The 18,695-nt window shown below is 49.3% G+C and overlaps 3 protein-coding genes across 15 annotated transcripts in view; all 3 read right to left on the minus strand.

Annotated features, from left to right (window-relative positions):
• Window positions 1-8,716, minus strand: part of Pigo (phosphatidylinositol glycan anchor biosynthesis class O) — a 17,183-nt gene extending 8,467 nt beyond the window's left edge. For 2 of the 6 annotated variants that reach the window (XR_779234.3, XM_010619284.3), the window contains exons 1-7: window positions 6,085-6,513; window positions 4,373-4,884; window positions 3,636-3,779; window positions 3,318-3,441; window positions 2,850-3,009; window positions 2,465-2,644; window positions 521-2,048 (exon numbers count right to left, since the gene is read on the minus strand). Coding sequence is in view for 5 of the 6 variants with exons in the window: in XM_010619284.3 (XP_010617586.1) it covers window positions 521-2,048; window positions 2,465-2,644; window positions 2,850-3,009; window positions 3,318-3,441; window positions 3,636-3,779; window positions 4,373-4,884; window positions 6,085-6,251 (2,815 nt within the window). In the remaining variant the exon portion in view is untranslated. The other 4 variants (XM_010619288.3, XM_033758980.1, XM_010619287.2 and 1 more) reach the window with 4 other exon arrangements.
• A 177-nt stretch (window positions 8,717-8,893) lies between these two features.
• Window positions 8,894-12,154, minus strand: Stoml2 (stomatin like 2). The gene is made up of 10 exons (XM_010619290.3): window positions 12,038-12,154; window positions 11,667-11,804; window positions 11,084-11,183; window positions 10,887-10,945; window positions 10,694-10,795; window positions 10,405-10,539; window positions 10,126-10,270; window positions 9,924-10,003; window positions 9,576-9,704; window positions 8,894-9,180 (listed from the first exon to the last, which is right to left on the minus strand). The coding sequence occupies exons 1-10, from the start codon at window positions 12,080-12,082 to the stop codon at window positions 9,058-9,060; spliced, it is 1,056 nt and encodes a 351-aa protein (XP_010617592.1). The 5' UTR covers window positions 12,083-12,154; the 3' UTR covers window positions 8,894-9,057.
• A 1,158-nt stretch (window positions 12,155-13,312) lies between these two features.
• The window catches only part of Fam214b (family with sequence similarity 214 member B), a 12,254-nt gene continuing 6,871 nt past the window's right edge, over window positions 13,313-18,695 (minus strand). For 7 of the 8 annotated variants that reach the window (XM_010619302.2, XM_010619304.3, XM_019206795.2 and 4 more), the window contains exons 2-9: window positions 17,297-17,440; window positions 16,084-17,052; window positions 15,867-15,925; window positions 15,570-15,675; window positions 15,284-15,442; window positions 14,990-15,058; window positions 14,727-14,902; window positions 13,313-14,476 (exon numbers count right to left, since the gene is read on the minus strand). In XM_010619302.2, the coding sequence (XP_010617604.1) occupies window positions 14,323-14,476; window positions 14,727-14,902; window positions 14,990-15,058; window positions 15,284-15,442; window positions 15,570-15,675; window positions 15,867-15,925; window positions 16,084-16,977 (1,617 nt within the window). In that variant the 5' untranslated portion in view covers window positions 16,978-17,052; window positions 17,297-17,440 and the 3' untranslated portion in view covers window positions 13,313-14,322. The remainder of the gene's footprint in view (window positions 14,477-14,726; window positions 14,903-14,989; window positions 15,059-15,283; window positions 15,443-15,569; window positions 15,676-15,866; window positions 15,926-16,083; window positions 17,053-17,296; window positions 17,441-18,695) is intronic. The other variant, XM_033758982.1, reaches the window with a different exon arrangement.

The following is an 18,695-nucleotide window of genomic DNA, read 5'->3' on the forward strand; positions in this document are numbered from 1 at the left end:
TTTTTTGTACCAGGGATTGAACTTGGGACCTTGTGCTTGTGAGGCAGGCAATGGAACCACTGAGCTAAATCCCTGGCCCTACTCCTACTACTTCAATGCTAACTCTCACATGTTCTGTCCCAACCTTCCTACAGTCAACACTCTTATTATTCTGTGAAATTATTTTTTTTTCTTTTTTTTTTTTTTGTTATTCTAATTCCCTCTGTGGCACATATATGCCATAATATAGTCATAATCTGTCACTTCTATTATTGGAACATCAGAAAATGTGCTCCTGAGGATGCAGCATTTCCACAAGAAATTACTGTAATCTTAAAATACTCCTCTTCCTTCTCCATGAACTTTAAGGAGGGATTAGCTTGGCTATGACAGATAAGACAACATCGAGAAGACCCAAATATGAGGGCATAACACCGCATGACAACATGAGAAAAGCAAGCAACACCTCCCTGAAAACAAAAGGGGCTGGACTCACATCACTACTGCACTTAGATCAATGAGGGCTGAAATACGTATTTACCAGGGGCGGTGATGGGTATCTCTGCAGCAAGCAGATGCAGAAGAAGGAAGCTCTGCAGAAACAGAAGCAGGAACACAAGGCTGATGCGCTCTGCATGCAATAGCAGAAGTGGGAAGGCCAACAGGGTGAGGGCCGTGACCATAGCAGCTGAGTAGACACTTCCCAACCGATAGGCAGCCACAGTCAAGGGACCCTGAGATTTGGTCCTCTCTAGCCGTCCCCGGAACTCCTCTTGCATGTGTCGGTAGATTTGAGGGACCACATAATCCAGGTCAGCCTGAGAAGTAGGGGGGCCTGAGAAGGGAGTGAGGACAGTCCTGGTCCGTGGGGCACCTGTGCCAGCCTTCACCAGCACTGTCACAGGTTTCCAGAGCAGCAGCATGAGCCCTGTAGCAGCCAGCCCCACCACAGCCCGAGGAAGCACAACTGATGCTCCAGCAACCAGGGCCCGGAGACGTGGGGGTGCTTCATCTGCCCCTGACACCAATGCCCAGTAGGCAGCAGTGCCCAATGCCATTAGAGGGAGACCCCAGCGCACAAAGAGCACAGGGGGCTCAGGGCTCTTGAGATTACCATAGTGGCGAAGCCACAGGCGCACGGCAACTAACAGGGCTACCAGTGCTCCCACACAAGCTCCATACCACAAATTTTTGGCTCGACCATCCACCATGGATGCCAGAGGACTCAGCCAAGGAGAGGAGTGGCAAGCAGGCGTCTCTTCAGGGCAGCGATGAAAAAGCCCAGCTAGCCTTGTACATAAAAGCAACCCAACGCCAAGCCTCAGGGCATATGCACCACTGTGCCGTGGGGGGCCTGTTAGGGTAGAAGAGCCAAGGCGGGGTATTGTGAGCAGTTTAGGTACCAGCAGCTCACCCTCCCAGTGCCTCTGGACAACAAGGAGCAAGATGAGTGAGCCTAAAAGGAAGGGGGTGGCCCTAGCCTCAGCTACAACAAAGCTGTCAGAGAAAAAGGTAGCCAAGCGAATGAACAAGAGTAACAGGACAGGCCCAGGGATGGGAAGCATGGTTGCCAGGGGCTTCTTAGACCTCCAGCTACCCCAGACTTTCCACAGAAAAGGCAGGAGTGAACCTCCTGCAGCCACAGCCCCTAGAACCACTAGATCCAGCTTCAGCCTGGTAGCTGTTAATAATCCAGCATACAGAATGGTCCCAGCAAGGGCCCAGGCCACAGGTATCAGCAGTAGAGGGCGGAAAGGAAAGGCTAGGAAAGTTGCCCACTGGGATGCGAGCAGGCAGAGAAGGCAGGCAGCAGCCAAGAGAGTAGCACCCCCTGCCATGCGGACCAGAGAGAAACGGGCCCAAGACTCGATGCATATGGCTCGAGCTCCCCGCAGGAACTGCTGCAGCTCAGTAATCACAGTCTGCAGTGTTGCCTCAGCCCTATGGGGGCTCTGCAGGAGGCGCTGGTAGTCAGCAGAGGCCTTGGAGAAGAGGTTCTGCAGTCGATGAAGCTCCTTAACTTGGAGGTCCTGAGTAGCAGCTGAGTAGGCATGAAGAAATCGGGATACCTGACAGAAAAGGTCAGAGGCCAAGGGGAACAGGTCAGAGATATAAATCAGTGCAGAGGCAAAGTTAGGGATTACAAAAGGGAGTACCTGGAAATCAGACCCAAACTGTCTAGATCAGGAGAATGCAGGGATAAGGAAAATGGGGACATGGCTACGGAAGTTAGGACAAAGGACAGGAAAGTGGTCATTATGCTACTCTCATATTCATCCTAGTATTTTTTTTTCTCTTTTGAGACAGGGTCTCACTATGTAGTTTCAGGCTGACCCTGAACTCACTATGTAGATTAGGCTGGCCTCAAACTCTCTGCAATCCTCCTGCCTCAGCTTCACAGAAGAGCTGGAATTACAGACATGTGCCACCATACCCAACTATTCCATCCTAGCTTTATCCCTTGGAAGCCCAGCACTTTACCTACCTGTTGGGCATTGAGATGGAGCACCGAGGCTTGGGCGAGTGCAGAAGAGTCAGGCCGGGAGTCCTCACCCCATGAGAACAGTTCAGCCATCACCTCCCCAATGTTCCCAAATGGGATGGGGAGGCCCAGTAGCAGGGCCAATGTGGGCACAAGGCTGACTTGAGGAATTGTTTCTGGATCCTAGAGGGAAAGGATAGGGCTCAATGGGTTCAACACAAAGTTAAAGTCCTTGTTTGAGATGGCAGACTTAGGGACCTAGGAAATGTGTAGTGAATACCCAGGGTCAGGGATTTAGTGGCCTAAAATAGAGGGATCCATGAAGACAATGTCATCATTATGTGGGCTGAATAGTGGGAGATCTGAAGAGGCACACCCCAGACCTCACCTTTGGTGGGGCGCTGGGGAAGAGGGGTGTAGAGCTGTATAGAAAGAGTGCAGCTGAGACCTCCAGGTCACTGTCCCCTCCATGGTCCCCATTCACAGTCATCCCATGGTCCCCAGCCACCACCAGCAGGGTGTCATTTTCCAGACGCTCCACAAGTCCCCTGGAGACCAAGAAATATGTTAGGGTAAGAATGGATAAAGATTCTTTTCAGGGACCCATCTGCCCCCAGCTATGACTTCTATTAGCAGGGTTTAGGCCTCTGGCAGAGATATCTCTTTGGCCATAACCCTGTCGCCCAAAGCCAAACAAAGTTATTCAAGACAGATGAATCCCCTAGCTCCTGAAAAAGCCTGAAAGAGACAAAATTCAACCAAGAAAGAGGCTTCAAATAAGAACTTTTTCCTGAGACTATATATCCTGGGAGTCACAGGCACAAACACACTCCCCCAGCTAAAGCCCCACACTCACCGAATCACCTGGTCCATCTGGCTAAGTTTCTTGGCCATTTCAGGGTGGTGAGGGCCATGCTTGTGGCCACAATGATCCACACCCAGGAAGTGAGCAATCAGCACGTCCCATTCACCACTGTCCACTGTGAAGGGGAGAACACTGAGCATGGGGGACTAAGGCCCATTCCTCAACCCCAGCTAGGCTTGGCCATTCCTCTAGTCCAAGTACACAAGCCCAGGCGGTTGCACCCACGAAAAGCTCAGAATCTGTAGACTAAAGCAGATCTCCCCAGTTCCCAGTCTGTTGGGGAGTTAAGTGCTCTGGCCCCATGCTCACTGGTGGGATACAGGTGTTCTAGGATGCCATTGTCCACTGTGTGTAGGTCTTTGACATTGAAGGATGAGAAGAAGAAAGCTTTGGAAAAAGCTCCAGGGAAAAGGTCTTTCCAGGTGTCATCTCCCATGAAGACTACACGCCTTCCTGAGGGATACAAGAGGCAGTCAGACACTGAGAAGTTAGGACAGGATAGGAGACTCTTCAAAGATCCACCAGAAATCTCAACTATGCACAACTATTCTATGCAGCAACTCTTTACCCTTCGAGGCCTAAAACTTCCCACCAGAAAGTTTCCCCTCATAACTATATTTCATATAGACCTCTCACTTCTGTTCTACAAAATAATCTTCCAGTTCTCAGTCCCTAGTATCTCTGCTGACCTGTTTTTACTTGGGTATATCTTGCTTTTTCCAAGTCAGTCAACCCTCTTCTCCATACTTTTGAACCAAGATCCTTATATTTTCATATCTCCCCTGCCCTTTTACTGAGTTCTGCAAAAATAAAATCCAACATTTCATGCAGATTAAAAACTTTACCTAGTTTAATCCCTGGTACGGGGGGGAAAAAAAAAAGAAACTTCACCTATGACAAAGCTCTGTGTCCACCAAACTGCAAGGTTCTGGTCTTTTTCTCCTCCTCAGTCCCATGACACTATAGCCAAGAACGCAGCTAGGCACCCAAAGTTCTGGCACCTTGACTTTTGAGGAAGAAATTTGCCCAAAGGGACCCATACTGACCTGCACTGTTGAGCTGCTTAATGAGATTGTCTTCTAGTATGGCGTGACTGGCAAAGTTACTGCCAGCATCAATAAAGGTAGGGAGTGAGCCAGTGGTAAGGGCCTTGAGGCGCTGCATGGTGGTGGTGGGGGGATCAACTTGAGATCGATAGAGCCGGGCATGGTGGGGCTGAATCTCCAGAAGCCTCTGCAAGGAGCCTAATTTGCCCATAAAAGGCAAGGAGACAGGAGGATCTCCAGACGTATGTGACTGCTGGGGCTGGGCAAAGTCAAATCGCAGAGCATCTATCAGTACCAACACAACTCTGGAGAACCGGGAAGTCATCCAGCAGGCCCCAGGCTTCCCTTGGCTCCCCCATGGCAGGAAGCCAGGGCCTGGGGGCTCTTGGCAGATGCTGTAGTTGGTAAGCTCCAAACGGGTGAGAAGGAAACCACTGGTGAAGAGGGCGATGCCAGCATAGAAGAGCAAACAGACCCAGACCAGGAAGAGCAACACCAAGACCTTCTGCATCCTGATGAGGCAGGAGAAGGAAATCATCACTGTGGGTCATACAACCAGTGGATATTTTGGTCCCTCAGCAACTTAACTTGATTTTTTTGGTCTGTTGTCTGGGTTGTTGTTGTTTTTGTTTGCTTGGTTGGTTTTTTTTTTTTTTGGTACCGGGGATCAACTCGGGTCCTTGTGCTTGCAAGGAGGCGGCAGAACCGCTGAGCTAAATCCTGGCCCACAACTCAACTTGAACCACTTTCTCTTAGAAGCCTTTCTGGACACAAAGAGCTCAATAGCCAACCCATTCCAAGGTTCCTTTTCACTAGTTATGTCAGTCGTTCTGAAGGTTCCCAAGACTATGGGCACCAACCTAGAACTGCTGCTAAAAAACGCTATTTCCATTATATGCAAGTACCAACTCTTCACAATGAATGTAATCATCATGTACCTCAAAAATGTATTATTAGAATTTTTTAAATTCAAGGTGGCATTCACACCTACAAGTAAAATTGAGCTTCTCCTATGCAAAACTGAATAAAACAATTCACATGCTTAGAAAAATATACTATTTCCACCCAGCACGCGGGAGGCTGAGGCAGGAGGATCCCCCACAAGTTCGCCAGCCTGGGCTACACAGTGAGTTCAAGGCCAGCCTTGTTTCAAAAAAACAAAAAGCTATTTCCAGAGTCCACCCTTCATGCACAGAATCAGTATTTTTGGGAGGGGGAAAAGGAATCTGCATATGTACAAATAGGTGATCCTAAGTCTGAAAAAATCATTGTCTTAGAAGGAAAACTTATTCCCGAGTAGCAGGCTACTCTGACACACCGTTTTAACGCCTTCTCGCCTGACCTGTATCAAGACACCTGGGGTTGCAAAGGGGCAGAGCTGCAGGGAAATCTTAACCAATTCCACGATGCAGCCAGGCTGAAGCCAAGAGACAATGGGGCGGAGCCACGCTCTGCTTCTGGGAGGCCAGAATCGGCAAAAGACCCCAGGCACAACCTCCTCGTGAAGCCAGTCAGAAATCCCCCTACCCCACCTAATGCTGCTTAGGCTTTCCAAGGGACTCAGGCATCCAGGCAGCAGCTCTGCCTCCTTCACTGGCTACTCCGCCTCCGGCTGAGCATTCTGGCGCCAGTATGCAGAGACCTCGGGCAGAGGAAGGAGTCTCTTACTTAAGGACTAGGGCAGTGAGGGTTCCATAGAGACCACGGCTCACCTGGATCGGCGCCCGGAAGTACTGCGGCGGCCCGTGAGGCCTGGGACCATAGAATTGCCAGCTCGGATAGAGCGTCTCAGGGAGCCCCAGCGCCACCTGCGGGCGCCTGGATGGAAGTTTCTCAAGAAAGGCAGAACTGCCAAGTTTTTGTAAAGTGCGTACCGCATTGTAATTTACAATTGGAAAAAGGGACTATTAAGCTAGATGGATTCAGGGAACTACTATCCAGTCTTGGTTAGGGCTAGAAGCATGGCCTCTGGAGTCAAATTTGGCTTGAATTCTAGCTCTGCCACTTACTGTGAAGTACTGGGCATTATCATCTGTACAATAGGGTTAAATAATACTTATTTCCTACTTTTTGCTTAGCTGATTTCAATTGATAGATTTTATTATACCTGTCTACAAAGTTTTGTACTGAATCTTTCAATAAATTTTTAAAAAGCAAGTAATCCAGTTTATTTTTATTTTTTAGAGACAGGGTCTCACTATGCAGTTGAGACTGACCTGGAACTCACTATGTAGCCCAGGCTGGTCTCGAACTCACAGCGATCCTCCTGCCTCAGCCTCGGCAGTGCTGGGATTACAGGCATGCACCACCATGCTCGGCAATCCAGTTTTTAAATGAGCAAAAGATGTCATGAGACAGTCTTCTAAGAAAGATACAAATATGGGCCTGGGGATTTAGCTCAGTGGTGCCAAGGTGTAAGGTCCTGAGTTCGGTCTCTGGTACCAAAAAAAAAAAAAAGAAAGAAAGAAAAGAAAAAGAAAGATACAAATAGCCAATAATCACATGGAAAGATGCTCAACATTATTTGCAATCAGGAAAACACTGGAAATACCCCTTCAAACTCAACCAGAGTGGCTATAATTAAAAAAACAAACAAACAAACAAAAACAAAAAAAAAGGAAGGCTGGAGGTATAACTCAGTGATAGATACCTTGCTTACCATATGCCATGCCCTGGGTTGGATCCTAAGCAAAAACAAAAGAAACAAAAAACCCCACTAACAAGTACTAGCAAGGATGTTGAAACTGGAACCTTCATACACCACTGATGGCATTGCAAAATGGTGCTGTAGCTTTGGAAAACAGAACAATTCCTCGAAATATTACACAGAGCCAAGGTATGGTGGTGCATTCTTGTAATCTCTGTTGCCTGGGAGACTGAGGCAGGAGGGCGGCAAGTTTGAGGCCAGCAAGTCTGAGGCCAGCCTGGACAATTTAGTGAGAGCCTGTCTCAAAATAGAAAAATGTAGCTAGGCGTTCCCATGGTTCAATCCCCAGTACAAAAAAAAGATAAAGTTATCATATGACCCAGCAATTCCACTCCTAGGTAGATAACTAAGAGAAATGAAAACATGTTTCTAAACAAAAACATACATGAATGTTGATAGTAGCAATTATGCATAATTATGAAAAGGTAGAAACCCAAGTCTATAACTAATGAATGGATAAACAAAGTATGGTGCACCCAGACAATGGAATGTTGGGGGGGCAGGGGAAGAATACAATCACTGCAGTGATTACACAACTGCATGAATATACTAAACTACTGAATGTACTTTTTTTTTCAGTACCAAGGATCGAACTCAGGCCTTTGTGTTTGTGAAGCAGGCAGCAGCACCACTGAACTAAATCCCTGGCCCTACTGAATGTATTTTAAATGGGTAAATTGTATGGCATGTGAATTATATCCAATAAAACTACTATTAAAAAATAAAACCTTTGGTTTATCTAACAAATGTCCACAGCTACCCTACATGACCCTACAAGTCTACCCTCTGGCCCTCTTTTCCCTAGTTTATCTAGCTATCAGTTCTTTGAGTAATTCTGTTCCAACCATAGCAGCTCCTTTGTTCTTACAGTTATCAAGCAGGGATGCTCTGCCTCAGGGCCTTTGTATTCAGAATAAACTGTCAGCTTCACTTCCAGATACTCAAATGGTCTCCCCCCTACCTTTCATATCTAAGCTTAAATATAACATCCGTTAAGTCTTCCTGAAACCCTCTACTTAATAGTACAGCCCCTCCATCTCAGCATTTATGACTTTCTGTCACTGCCTGTCTTCCCTTCCTGACCTCATATTTTGTGAAAGCAGGGACCACTGGGTCTCAGCTGTCTTTGTAACTGCAGTGTCTAATACTGAGCTTGATGCCCACAGTGGACACCATTAAGTTTTGTTTTATTGAGACGAGGTCTTGCTATGTAGTTCAGATTGGCCTCAAACTCATGGCAATCTTCCTGCCTTAGCCTCCCAAGTACAGGTATATGCCACTATACCGAGCATCTATTATGTTTTGAGACAGGGTCTCACTATGTAGTTCAGACTGGCCTTGAATTTGCTACGTAGCCCAGGCTGGTCTTGAGTTTAATGATCCTCCTACCTTAGCTTTCCAAGTGCTGGGATTACAAGCATGCACCACCATGCTTGACATTAATAAATGTTTTTGAATGAATGAATGAGAAGGGCCTTCAGCCCCTAAGCCCCTTTATGCACTCAGGAATATTACCTTGCCAAGACAGTCCTCTTTCCTATGTAAAATCCCCCAAACACTTGCCTCAAACACAGTACCACACTTAGCAGGAGAGGGACTAAACTTCTCAAGTTGGCAGTTCAGTAGAGGTGTAGTTTCATCCTTCCATGTTAGTCACATTTCTCTTGAAGACAGAAAGGATTATTTTACTTTACATGAAGTTCACTCTTGTTCGTGAAGGCATCAGCTTCCAAGACCTGAAAGGACTAGAGGGTAGAAGTAGACATCCAAGAAAAGCACCAGTGACTTTCCCAACTTCACTCCCCAATTAAAGAGGACAGTTTCTGGTTTGCCACTGGTGAGTTTATTACATGATTAATAAGTTCAAATAAAAAAATAAAAACTAAAATCTTAGTAGGGAGGCTAGAGCCAGAATCTGGGTGTGCTGCTTCCCTGACCCCAGATTCTGGCCAAGCCCAGCTCCCTAACTCAGCTTGACTCAATCAATTTCCTCATCAAGATCTGCATTTGTGTCCTTGACATCTCTGCTGCTCCCGGTGGAGACCGAGTTCTGTGCCCCTGGCACTGGGGCTTTGGTGAGGGCCCCGTATACACCCATGGCCTGAGGAGAGGGATAGAAAGAGAACCATGAGGACTCTGGTAGAAGGCACAGCCCAACCTTCCAATGGCTAAAAGGGAAAACACGTGGCTGGGGATAAAGAACTTGATTTTTCTTTCTCCCTTCCCCAAGCCTCAGTCTTAAAAGCTCTGGAGTCAGTTCTAGAAATCTTACCAACCATCAAAGCAGGGTGACCTTCAGAACACTAACATACAGAACGAAGGTAGCTCAAGAGCTTCCTTAAAGTATCTTCTCAGAGATTCCTTCTCTATCAGGAATGAAGGGAGGTGGAGGCCAAAGCACCCTGAAGACCTCTATGGCATGGGAGTGGTCCTAGGGGTGGTATGGTCTCAGCCTCCAGCACTGGGCACTGTGCTGGGTGCTCAGAGAGCTCTAACCTGAGCCACCATACTGGTAACATCACCAGGATTGGAAGGCAATAGGACAGTGTTGGAGTCCTTGGCCAGTTTGGAGAACGCGCTGACGTACTGCTCAGCCACGGACAATGAAGCTGCTGCATCTCCGTTCTGTGGCCACAGAGAGATAAAATCAGAGGTCAAAAATTTAGAAAAGAAAGAGAGGGTGGAAAAGGAATTCAGATTCCTAGAAAGAAGGTGTGCCGGTTATAATACACGTAATCTGGCTCAGTGGAGTCTACGACATTGGGACCACCCCCCAAGGAGGGATGAGGAAAAACCTTTTCCATTGTCAATTCCTATGTCTACTCCCACCCAGGAGGTTCTCACATGTTGTGTCAGGGCTGCAGCCACGATGCGAATAGCTTCAGCCTTTGCCTTGGCCTTGGCCAGAACTGCACTGGCCTCTCCTGGAAGAAAAGAGGCAGAGTTTGACCCATGAAATCAGAGTACCTAAAATGTCCTGTTCTAGGACCAACCTTCAAAGATCCATGACCAGTTATTCCTCCTTTAGCCTCTACCTTCTGCTCACCTGCTGCCTGATTTATTTGTTCAGCCTTTTCTGCTTCAGAAGCCAAAATCTGGGCCTGTTTCTTCCCCTCTGCCACATTGATAGCTGACTCTCGAGTACCTTCAGACTCTAGGACTGTGGCACGTTTCCGCCGCTCTGCCTCCACCTGGAAGCCCCCAAACAACCCTCATTAACAAGCAGCCAGGGGAAATTTTCACATAGACCTACAATATTTATCATAACAAGAAAGGGAGTCCAAGTCCCCCTCCAGCTGTAATGCGACAAGGTCCTCTTCCCCACCTGCATCTGCATGGACTCTTTCACCCGCGGTGGCACATGGATATCCTTGATCTCATAACGGAGGCAGCGGATGCCCCAGCAGTCAGCAGCCTGGTTGATGGCATCTACAATGCTGGCATTCAAGGATTCTCGCTCCTGGTGGAAGAGAGGTGTAAGTTCCACAGCATCATCCTACCTACTGGGGCTAAGTTGTAAAGTGCCTGGGAACAATTTTGATGCCTAGAAAAAAAAAAAAAAAACCAGCAGTGCCAAGACATGTGCCTTCAAACTCTGGCCCAGATCTGCTTACCCGGAAGACTTTGTCCAGGGCGAGTTTACCAAGCTCTGATCTCATAGTTGTCTGAGCTAGCTGGGTGACAGCATACTCAGGATCTTCTACACCATAGCTTGCCTGAAAGAGACATGGGTGGTAGAAGAAGCTTGGATGCAAGATTTTAGTAAAGAGGGCAACTCAGAAACTGGATATAATAAGGAGCAGATACCTTGTAAGGGTCCATGATACGTAGGTAAAGGACTCCATCAATTTGCAGAGTTACATTATCTACAAAAAGAGAAGCAGGAGAGAAGAGGAGGAAGGTCAGAGTTCTAAGTCCCAACCACCTCTTTCTCCTAAGCTCTGGATCTACAGCAACCACAACCTAATGGTCTGAGAGCACCCAAGTCACCCTGTACCCCTCACCAAGAGTCACAGCCGATTGTTCAGGCACGTTGATGACAATTTCCTTGAGACTCTGCACATATCGGATCCGGTCTAACACAGGGATGAGGATGTTCAAACCCTGGGAAGAGGAGTCATGGGTCCTCAGGAGGATGAGGAGGACAGGGTTGGAATCTAGACTAGGCCTGGAGTAGGTAGGGAGTCAACATATGGAACATGCCCAGAAAGGCAGTAACCCCTGCCAAGAGATGTCCTCAGAAGGCTAGAATGTCACTGGCAGGGAAACTTAAGAGCATAGGAATGCAAGATTCAGCCTCTAAATGGAGAGGAGAGTCAAGAGAATGGGAACCAAAACAATAGCTGTCTTTAGGCTGATAAATAGGTTTGAGAGTGGGGTAGTACCAAGAATGGGGCCTGTGGATGCTAGAATGGGGTAGCAGGAAAAGGTGATGACATAGGCATAATGGCCAGCAGCCTGGGCCCAGCCAGGACTAATGGAGGGAGTTGGCAGTCAAAGGCAGAGACGGGACCAAGAAGGTCTCAGTCCCATGTGTGAGGGATCTGGGTATCTGGCCAACCCGAGATGGGCAAGAAAGGTTCTTACAGGCTCCAGGATCCGGTGGAACCGTCCCATTCGCTCTACCACCCAGGCCTCCTGCTGCGGCACAAACAGTACCACTGTATTTCGGGGCAATCCGGAGGAGGCGCGGCATGGAGCACGGCCAGAAGCCTGCACAGAGCCCTGAAAGAAAGACAAGCGTAGGCTGAGACATAAGCCGGACCTGCAACTTGCTCCTCTCCCCCTAAGGTATCTCCCTAAAACAGCGACCATCAAAGGTCCTCGGTGAATGACTCACGTGGGGACCATGACTTCTGACCCCACTCCTCTCCCAAAGTTGGAATCCCGCTCCTTCCCAGCTGAGGACACAGACGGTCACTGTTCTGCCCCTCTGGAGAAGGTTGCCTTACTCTCACCCTTAGCAAAAGGGCTCCAGTGCCCCGCGCAGCGCGCGCCAGCATTTCCCACAATCTCGGCGACCTCCGGAACTAACGAGACGCGGAGCAGAGAGGCCGCTCCAGAAACTCAGACCCGAGCCTTTCCTCCCGCAGGTCCTCTGCCCCGGAAGTACTTCCTCATCTCCTTCCCAGTTGTATACTTAAACCTTTTTGGCGTTAATTGGCAGAGTGTGCATGGAGTTGTTCCCTGGGAAACGCTGTCCTTCCACCAAGGGCGAGAAGCTGCAACTTGTTCTGATTCCCGCTGTTTGAGCCCAAGATTATGGACATTGTGGGAGAAATGAGGGCTATTTTCCACGTGTAGTTGTTCCAGAAACACCTCCTGCTGAATTCTTTAAGCCTCAAAGACTGTTTACTCTCAAAGGCATGTAATAGCCTCATCTTGTCACCATAGGGACGAGTGGATTATTTTTTGCGCTGATTCGTTGCCATGGTTGCCATAGTGACATGCGGCTGCGCGGTGCCCACCCCTTCCACTGGGAACTGACCCCATTCCCATTGTCATGGTAACTGAACCTAACTTTGCCCGACGGTTGGGCTAAGCCCCGTTCCTCCTTCCCAAGACACCATAGCTCTTTCCACTTCTTCCCAATTGTGGCCTGGTCCCCTTGCATACAGAGTACAGCAAACAGCCTCAACCTTGTCTGGATCATGTCACTTTGCAAACATCCCTGCTGCTCTGGCACATCTTTTAAAGAGTCATCCTCATTTTACAGTCATTAACAGAACCAGTATAAAAACCCAGATCTAGTTGGACGTGGTGGTGTATACCTGTGATCCCAGTACTCTGGGAGGCTGAGGCAGGAGGGTCACAAGTTTGAGCCCAGCCTGAGCAATTTAGCAAGACCCCATCTCAAAATCAAAAATAAAAAGCATTGTGGATATGGCTTGGTGAGAAGGCCTTAGGTTCAATCCCTCCTAATACTTCAAAACAAAACAAATCCAGAACTACTGAGTCCTCTAACTGTACTTTTTACCCTACAGGTCAAGCACCCTCATTATGGAAAATAAGACCATGACCCAAGAATCCTCAGGACCTAGCTGAATACTTCATGGGCTCAAGGTTAATGCCTGCTCTCTAGGAGAAAGGCCAGAGTCCCAGCTCCAGACCTCTTCACATCTCTCCAACATAAAGAGTAGAACTTAGTTTAAGTTTCCAAACAAGACTTTATTCTTTATTTATTTTTTCTTTAAAAAAGTACCAGGTACAAGTTTTTCCTGCTTTTTGTTTTGTTTCTTCAAGTTTCAGAAAGTGTTTGTTCCCCTCAGCTTAGCCCCAGGAGTCCAGGGCTAAGGCTTGGTAGAGTCTGAAGAGGGGAATGGGGTAGTTGGGAACCACATAACTGAGTTTGAGGGGTGCCCCTCACCCCAGCTGAGGTAGGTGGGTCAGAGTCTGGCCAGGTGAAAGGAGGCACCCCAGTCCTTGGCCCTGACTCTGCCTCTGGTCACCTTCCTCGTCAGGACCCCAAAGCAAAGAAACACAGGCAGGAGAAGGGGGATAACTGAGTCTGGAGCCCTAGGTAAAGGGTGGTTAACCCCTGTGTGTGTGCACACATGCACGCTTTCTCTCACACATATCACACAAACATGAGCTTGTGCTCATGCACACACATACACGTGCACACACACACACACAAAGTTGGCTTTCAAAGATGGGTTAGAAGGTAGGGAGAATGGAGGGAATAGGGAAGGACAGGGGAAGCTGAGTCTTTGGCTAGTGACTCAGTCCCTCCAGAGTAACCCCTCTGCCCCCAGCTGAGTGACAGCAGTTCTCTCCCTGCCCCCACGTCAGCCTCTTCAACTCCTGAGGTTGGAGCAATATCTGAGAGTGGGAAAGGAGGGGCGATGCCAATTATCAGGTTTGGGAGGTTACCAAGGCAATCCAATTTGAATAAATTATAAATTAAAAAATAAATAAAATAATAAGTGGTCCCTGGCCCAGGACAGGGAGGCAGCGCTGGCATGACTTGCCTGGGAACTTGGGACAATCTCAGGGTAGCTCTGGTTTTTCCCTACTACGTAAGCTGGCCTGGAAAACCCAAGGAAGGGGACAGGCACATGGAGTACCCGGAGTAGGGCAGGGTGTGAAAGGATCAGAAGCTTCACACACCCAAATCATCAGTTTGGGCATGAGTGTGGCAAGGATTTCAACAAGCCTTAAGGGGATCTTGCCATCTCTCCGCATGTTTACTCTGTCCAGGATGGGCAAGCTGTTGGCCCACCTAGGTTCAGAGCACTGGCAATCAGGGCAAAGGTGAGTAACGTGGATTGTGAGGGGCCTCAGTCACAGCCTGCAGTTCATAGGGGAGACCTGTGTCCAGTTCCAGGCTCCGGCGGGAAAAAAGCAGGCGGATATCTCCATGCAGGCTTAAGCGGCCTGAGCGGGAGCTCTGGAACCTGAGAAAAGACAGTAATGATTAAAGCCAGAATCTAAAGGCTCAGGGTTAGAGTTCAGTGGTGCTGTGCCTGCTTGGCAAGCACAAGGTCCTGAGTTTGATTCCCCAGTACCAGAAAAAAAAAAAGAAAAGAAAAAAAAAGACAGAATCCAGAGCTAGAAAAGCAAAGAGAGATGCTATTCAAGGAAGGGAACTTGGATTTGGGAAAGGATACCTGGGTTTCCCCAGCTGTTCCTGGACCCTGTCCTCACCTGAGGTGTAGCAAGTAGCAGAGGAGGCGGTGGGTGGAACTAGCATTTCCCTCCTCACCCACAGGCACCAAAAAGAGGCGATGGCGCAAGAAGGTCATGTGGGCAGCAGGCATGTCCGAGAAGTCAAAGGTCACGAGGAACATCTTCACGACAGTCTGGTTGGGGTTAAATAAGGTCTGGGGACAAGACAGTCACGTTTGGTTGGTAGGGATTAGGGCCTGTTTTCTTCTCTCTCCACATCCATTTCCTCAGGGCAAACTTACCACTTGGATGGTGCCCACCTTGGGCACACTGTAACCCTTCCTCCCCAGGGAGTTCAGGTCCACGACACCCTGGGAAGACCACAGAGCCAGGTCAGTGTGGGCACTAGGAAACCCCTAAGCCCTGAACACTAGTGTCTCTCCACAATCTCTCACCTAGACTTGCTCTTGCCCCACAAGAGATTTTGCCCCATTTGACCCCAAATCACTCCTGGGTAAGAAACATCTAAGGAATACCTCTTGCCCCTAACCCCTCTCTTCCTGATGAACTAACTATGGGTAGGGGTCAGTTCATACCAGGAAGGGGGCCGGGGCATTTTGCTCAGAAACATCAAAGAAGGTGACAGTGACAGGCAACGTGACATGCTGGGGGCAGTAGGACCCACTAGCTCCAATCTCTGCTGTGAAGCCCTCAATGTGGCCAGATGGTGCAAAGCGTCCTCGAAGCAATGATTCCTGGTGTTAGGGTAGGGAAAACACATTATGAGAGAGATGCCAATTCTTTTCCTTTTGCACCTAAGCCACATTCCACCATCCCACTCTTCCCGAGATCCCTCAGTCACAAAGCCCAAAGAGTAACTACCTCAAAGTTGCCCAGCAGGGTACGGCTGATGGCAGGGGTAGGAACGGGGGAGGCACTGGGGGCGCTCAGCAGGCCTGGGCCCTTTCGGAGGCTTCGAAGGGAGCTCCTGGTTGGGGAGGGGACACACAGTGGGTTGGTTTGAGATACTCTGGGATTCTTACTCACATCCTTGGGCTCCATCCTTTGACACTATCTAGGTATCCTGCCTTGGGTTCCCTACTTTTGTACTGGGAAGAGGATCACAGACTTCTGTCCCTACTCTGAAGGACAGCGTAGAGGAAGAAGCTGGTTACTTACGGCTTCAGACGGCGGGCACCTTTCAGCCTCCGTGCCATGGGACCACAATCTTTCGGGTCCTATGAAGAGACAAGATTGAGAAAAGAGACCGGAGGAAGGCCAGGTGTATCCTGGGTCAGAGGCTCATCACAAGCTCTCAAAGGAACATCCCACAGGCCTCCACCATCAGCCACATAAATATCCACTTAGGAGTAGATAAGTGCTTCTATTGGCTTACCAAAACAGGCTCCTTGGGCCCAGGCAGCAGGTGGTTCCAGAAGGGTGTGGCTTTGGCATCAGAACTGTTGGCAGCAGAAGGGTGGCCCAGGGTTCCCCGGCGCCTCCGAGGGGCTGGCCCCTCATCCTCAGAGCTGACATCTAGGGCTTCTCCAGCAGGAAGCAGCCTTCGCTTGGTGGGGCAGGGGCCTGGAGGTCCGGGGCCAGGGGGTGTGTGCTCGGGACTGTGCCCATTGGCAGTGCCAGGGGACTCCCTAGGCCAGGGACTGCCCCCATTGCCCACCCTAGCCACTGGGCTCTTACCCCCTATTTGTGCAAGACTGTGCAAATCAGTGTCAAGTGTGTGCAGCTGGCCTGAAGGGGCTGACCCTGGAGACTCCCCCAGGGACCCCTGTCCCCCTGGATCTGGGGAAGCCCAGTCTCTGGTGTGCAAAGTATTGCAGGAAGCATTTGATGGGGGACAGGAGGGACTTCGGGGCCCTGAAGTCCAAGGTGAGATGGCACTACCTCCCTGTTCCACAACACAGAGGCCATGGTGGGAGAAATGCTGGCTGGCCACACCTAGTCCCAGCCCCAGTCCCTCTGGGCCCAACAGCCCCACAGCAGATGGTTCTTCAGGGTGCAGTCCCTCTCTCGTCCCGAGACCAGGGCCTCTCTTGGTCTCCCGGGAACCCTCAGTGGGCGGGGCTGGCCGCTTCAGAGCCCTATGAGACTCAGAGGTACCAGCTGGAGGAGAAAAGATGGATACCTGGTAGACCCTGGGGGATGCTGCCCCCCCTGCTGGGCTGTAGCCCATGAGCAGGCCACCCTGGAGGGCCCCCTGTGTGACTGGAGGCTGTGAAGGGCCAGCCTCTGGCTCTGAGGATGGAGACGGCTCCGCCTGCACGTGGCGCATGAAGCCCACCTTGGGTCAGGGGGGCCCCCCAACACGGCCTTTATGCTGGGCCTGGGCTGGGGGGCCTGGTGACATCTGTGCAAGAGAAAAGAAGAAAAGGTGGTCAGGAGAATCAATGACTTTTCTTCCTTCCTGATAAGTTTCAGACCCTCCCTTAGGCTGAAGAGGTGACCTTGAGGGGTTCTGGGGTAAAAGTATCTAAATGCCCAGATGAATTAACGAAGTATGGAGGCTCCTCTCAGAACTCCGGAGGGGGTAATGCATTTAGCTCAGGTTTTTTACTGGACCCGCCCCACCCTCCCCTCTTCCTGGCACCTACCACGATCAAGAGGCCTCAAGTCTAGTTGTATGTCCCCTCTTCCTGACTGATGTCTTGCTCCCTTAGCTTGCTGTCTGGTCCATGCCCGCTGCACTGGCAAGGTGACTGCCACCATTCCGTGCAGCTCTTGGGCTCAGCTGGACCCTAAAGAGAGAAAAACATACATAAGCCAGAATCCATGGAGTCAGTGGTATGACCTCTCCTTCACTGTGAGCTGACAGAGCATGTGATGAGCTCTTCAGAAAGAGAAGGATCCAGGGCACAGGCAATAGAGTTGGACTATCTGAGAAGCCACAGAAAGGCAGGTATTTGCTCAGTGTAATAAGGTTATGAGAAGTAAGTCGAGGCAAAATGAACCACTTGTGGTTCCACCACCTTGTGGAATCCTGCTGTAAAAGAGAGGGGAGCTGAGCTATTGCCAAGATCCATGAGACAGTGCCAGACAGGAGATAGGCAGGGAAATAATTCCTATTCAAGGCCACCAAGTTACACAACTCCTTCCCCTATGAAAAGTGCTAAGAACAGAGGTCTTATAGTCACACCCCATCACATACTCCTTAGAGATACAAACCTCAGGTCAGCTCAGAGTAAGCCCTTCAGCCTTGAATTCCCAATTTCCCCCCAGCAATCTGTCCTTTTAATTAGAGACAACAAATCCAATAAAAAACAAGTGGTTGGGAGAGAAGGCACTGCCAAAAGACACAGGGCCTACTCCTCCCCCTAGGCCCTGCAAGCTAGAGATAAGGCAGCAGCAGGCAGTCAACTGGAAGCAACAAGGGTTATTGCTTTATGCCCCTCCCCCAAGGCTTCCACATCCCAAAACCCAAAAAACCCAAACTACCTTGTTTTTGTCAGGGTATGAGATGGTTCTCACAGACTAGTCTACTGTCAGGAACCCATACCAGAATGAAGGAATGGTCAAGCTGAAGGCCAACTGCCTCCTCCTTTGGGTGGTAGCTTGTGTTGCTTGCCATCTGTAATGCCTTTTCCCCTTTAAGAAGTGCCCTTTGTGCATCTATTGAATCCCTATCCATCCACTTTTACTAGGCCAAATGCCATCTCTTCCAGAAAGTCTACCTCAAACTGTAGTAGATCACTTGCCTAGCATGCTCAAGGCCCTGGGCTTGATCCCCAGCACCCCCCCAACAAACAAACAAACAAACCAGCCAGAAAGTTTGCTCTCCATTCTAGGTCATAAACATTTCTCCCTCCTCTAAGACCTCACCTATGGCAATGTCACTACTTCCTATAATCCAGTGGCAATCATGTTCATACTCTAAGGATCTCCAAGACTGACCACAAGATTCCTGAGGGCGAGATCAGTGCCCCAGTCCTCTGCACAATTTGAAGCACAGAGGAGAGCAAATAGCAGGGCTCAAAAAAAAAAAAAAAAAAAAAA

Source organism: Fukomys damarensis, unplaced genomic scaffold, assembly GCF_012274545.1.
Source record: "Fukomys damarensis isolate Sample0158 unplaced genomic scaffold, DMR_v1.0_HiC HiC_scaffold_36, whole genome shotgun sequence".
Lineage (NCBI taxonomy): Eukaryota > Metazoa > Chordata > Mammalia > Rodentia > Bathyergidae > Fukomys > Fukomys damarensis.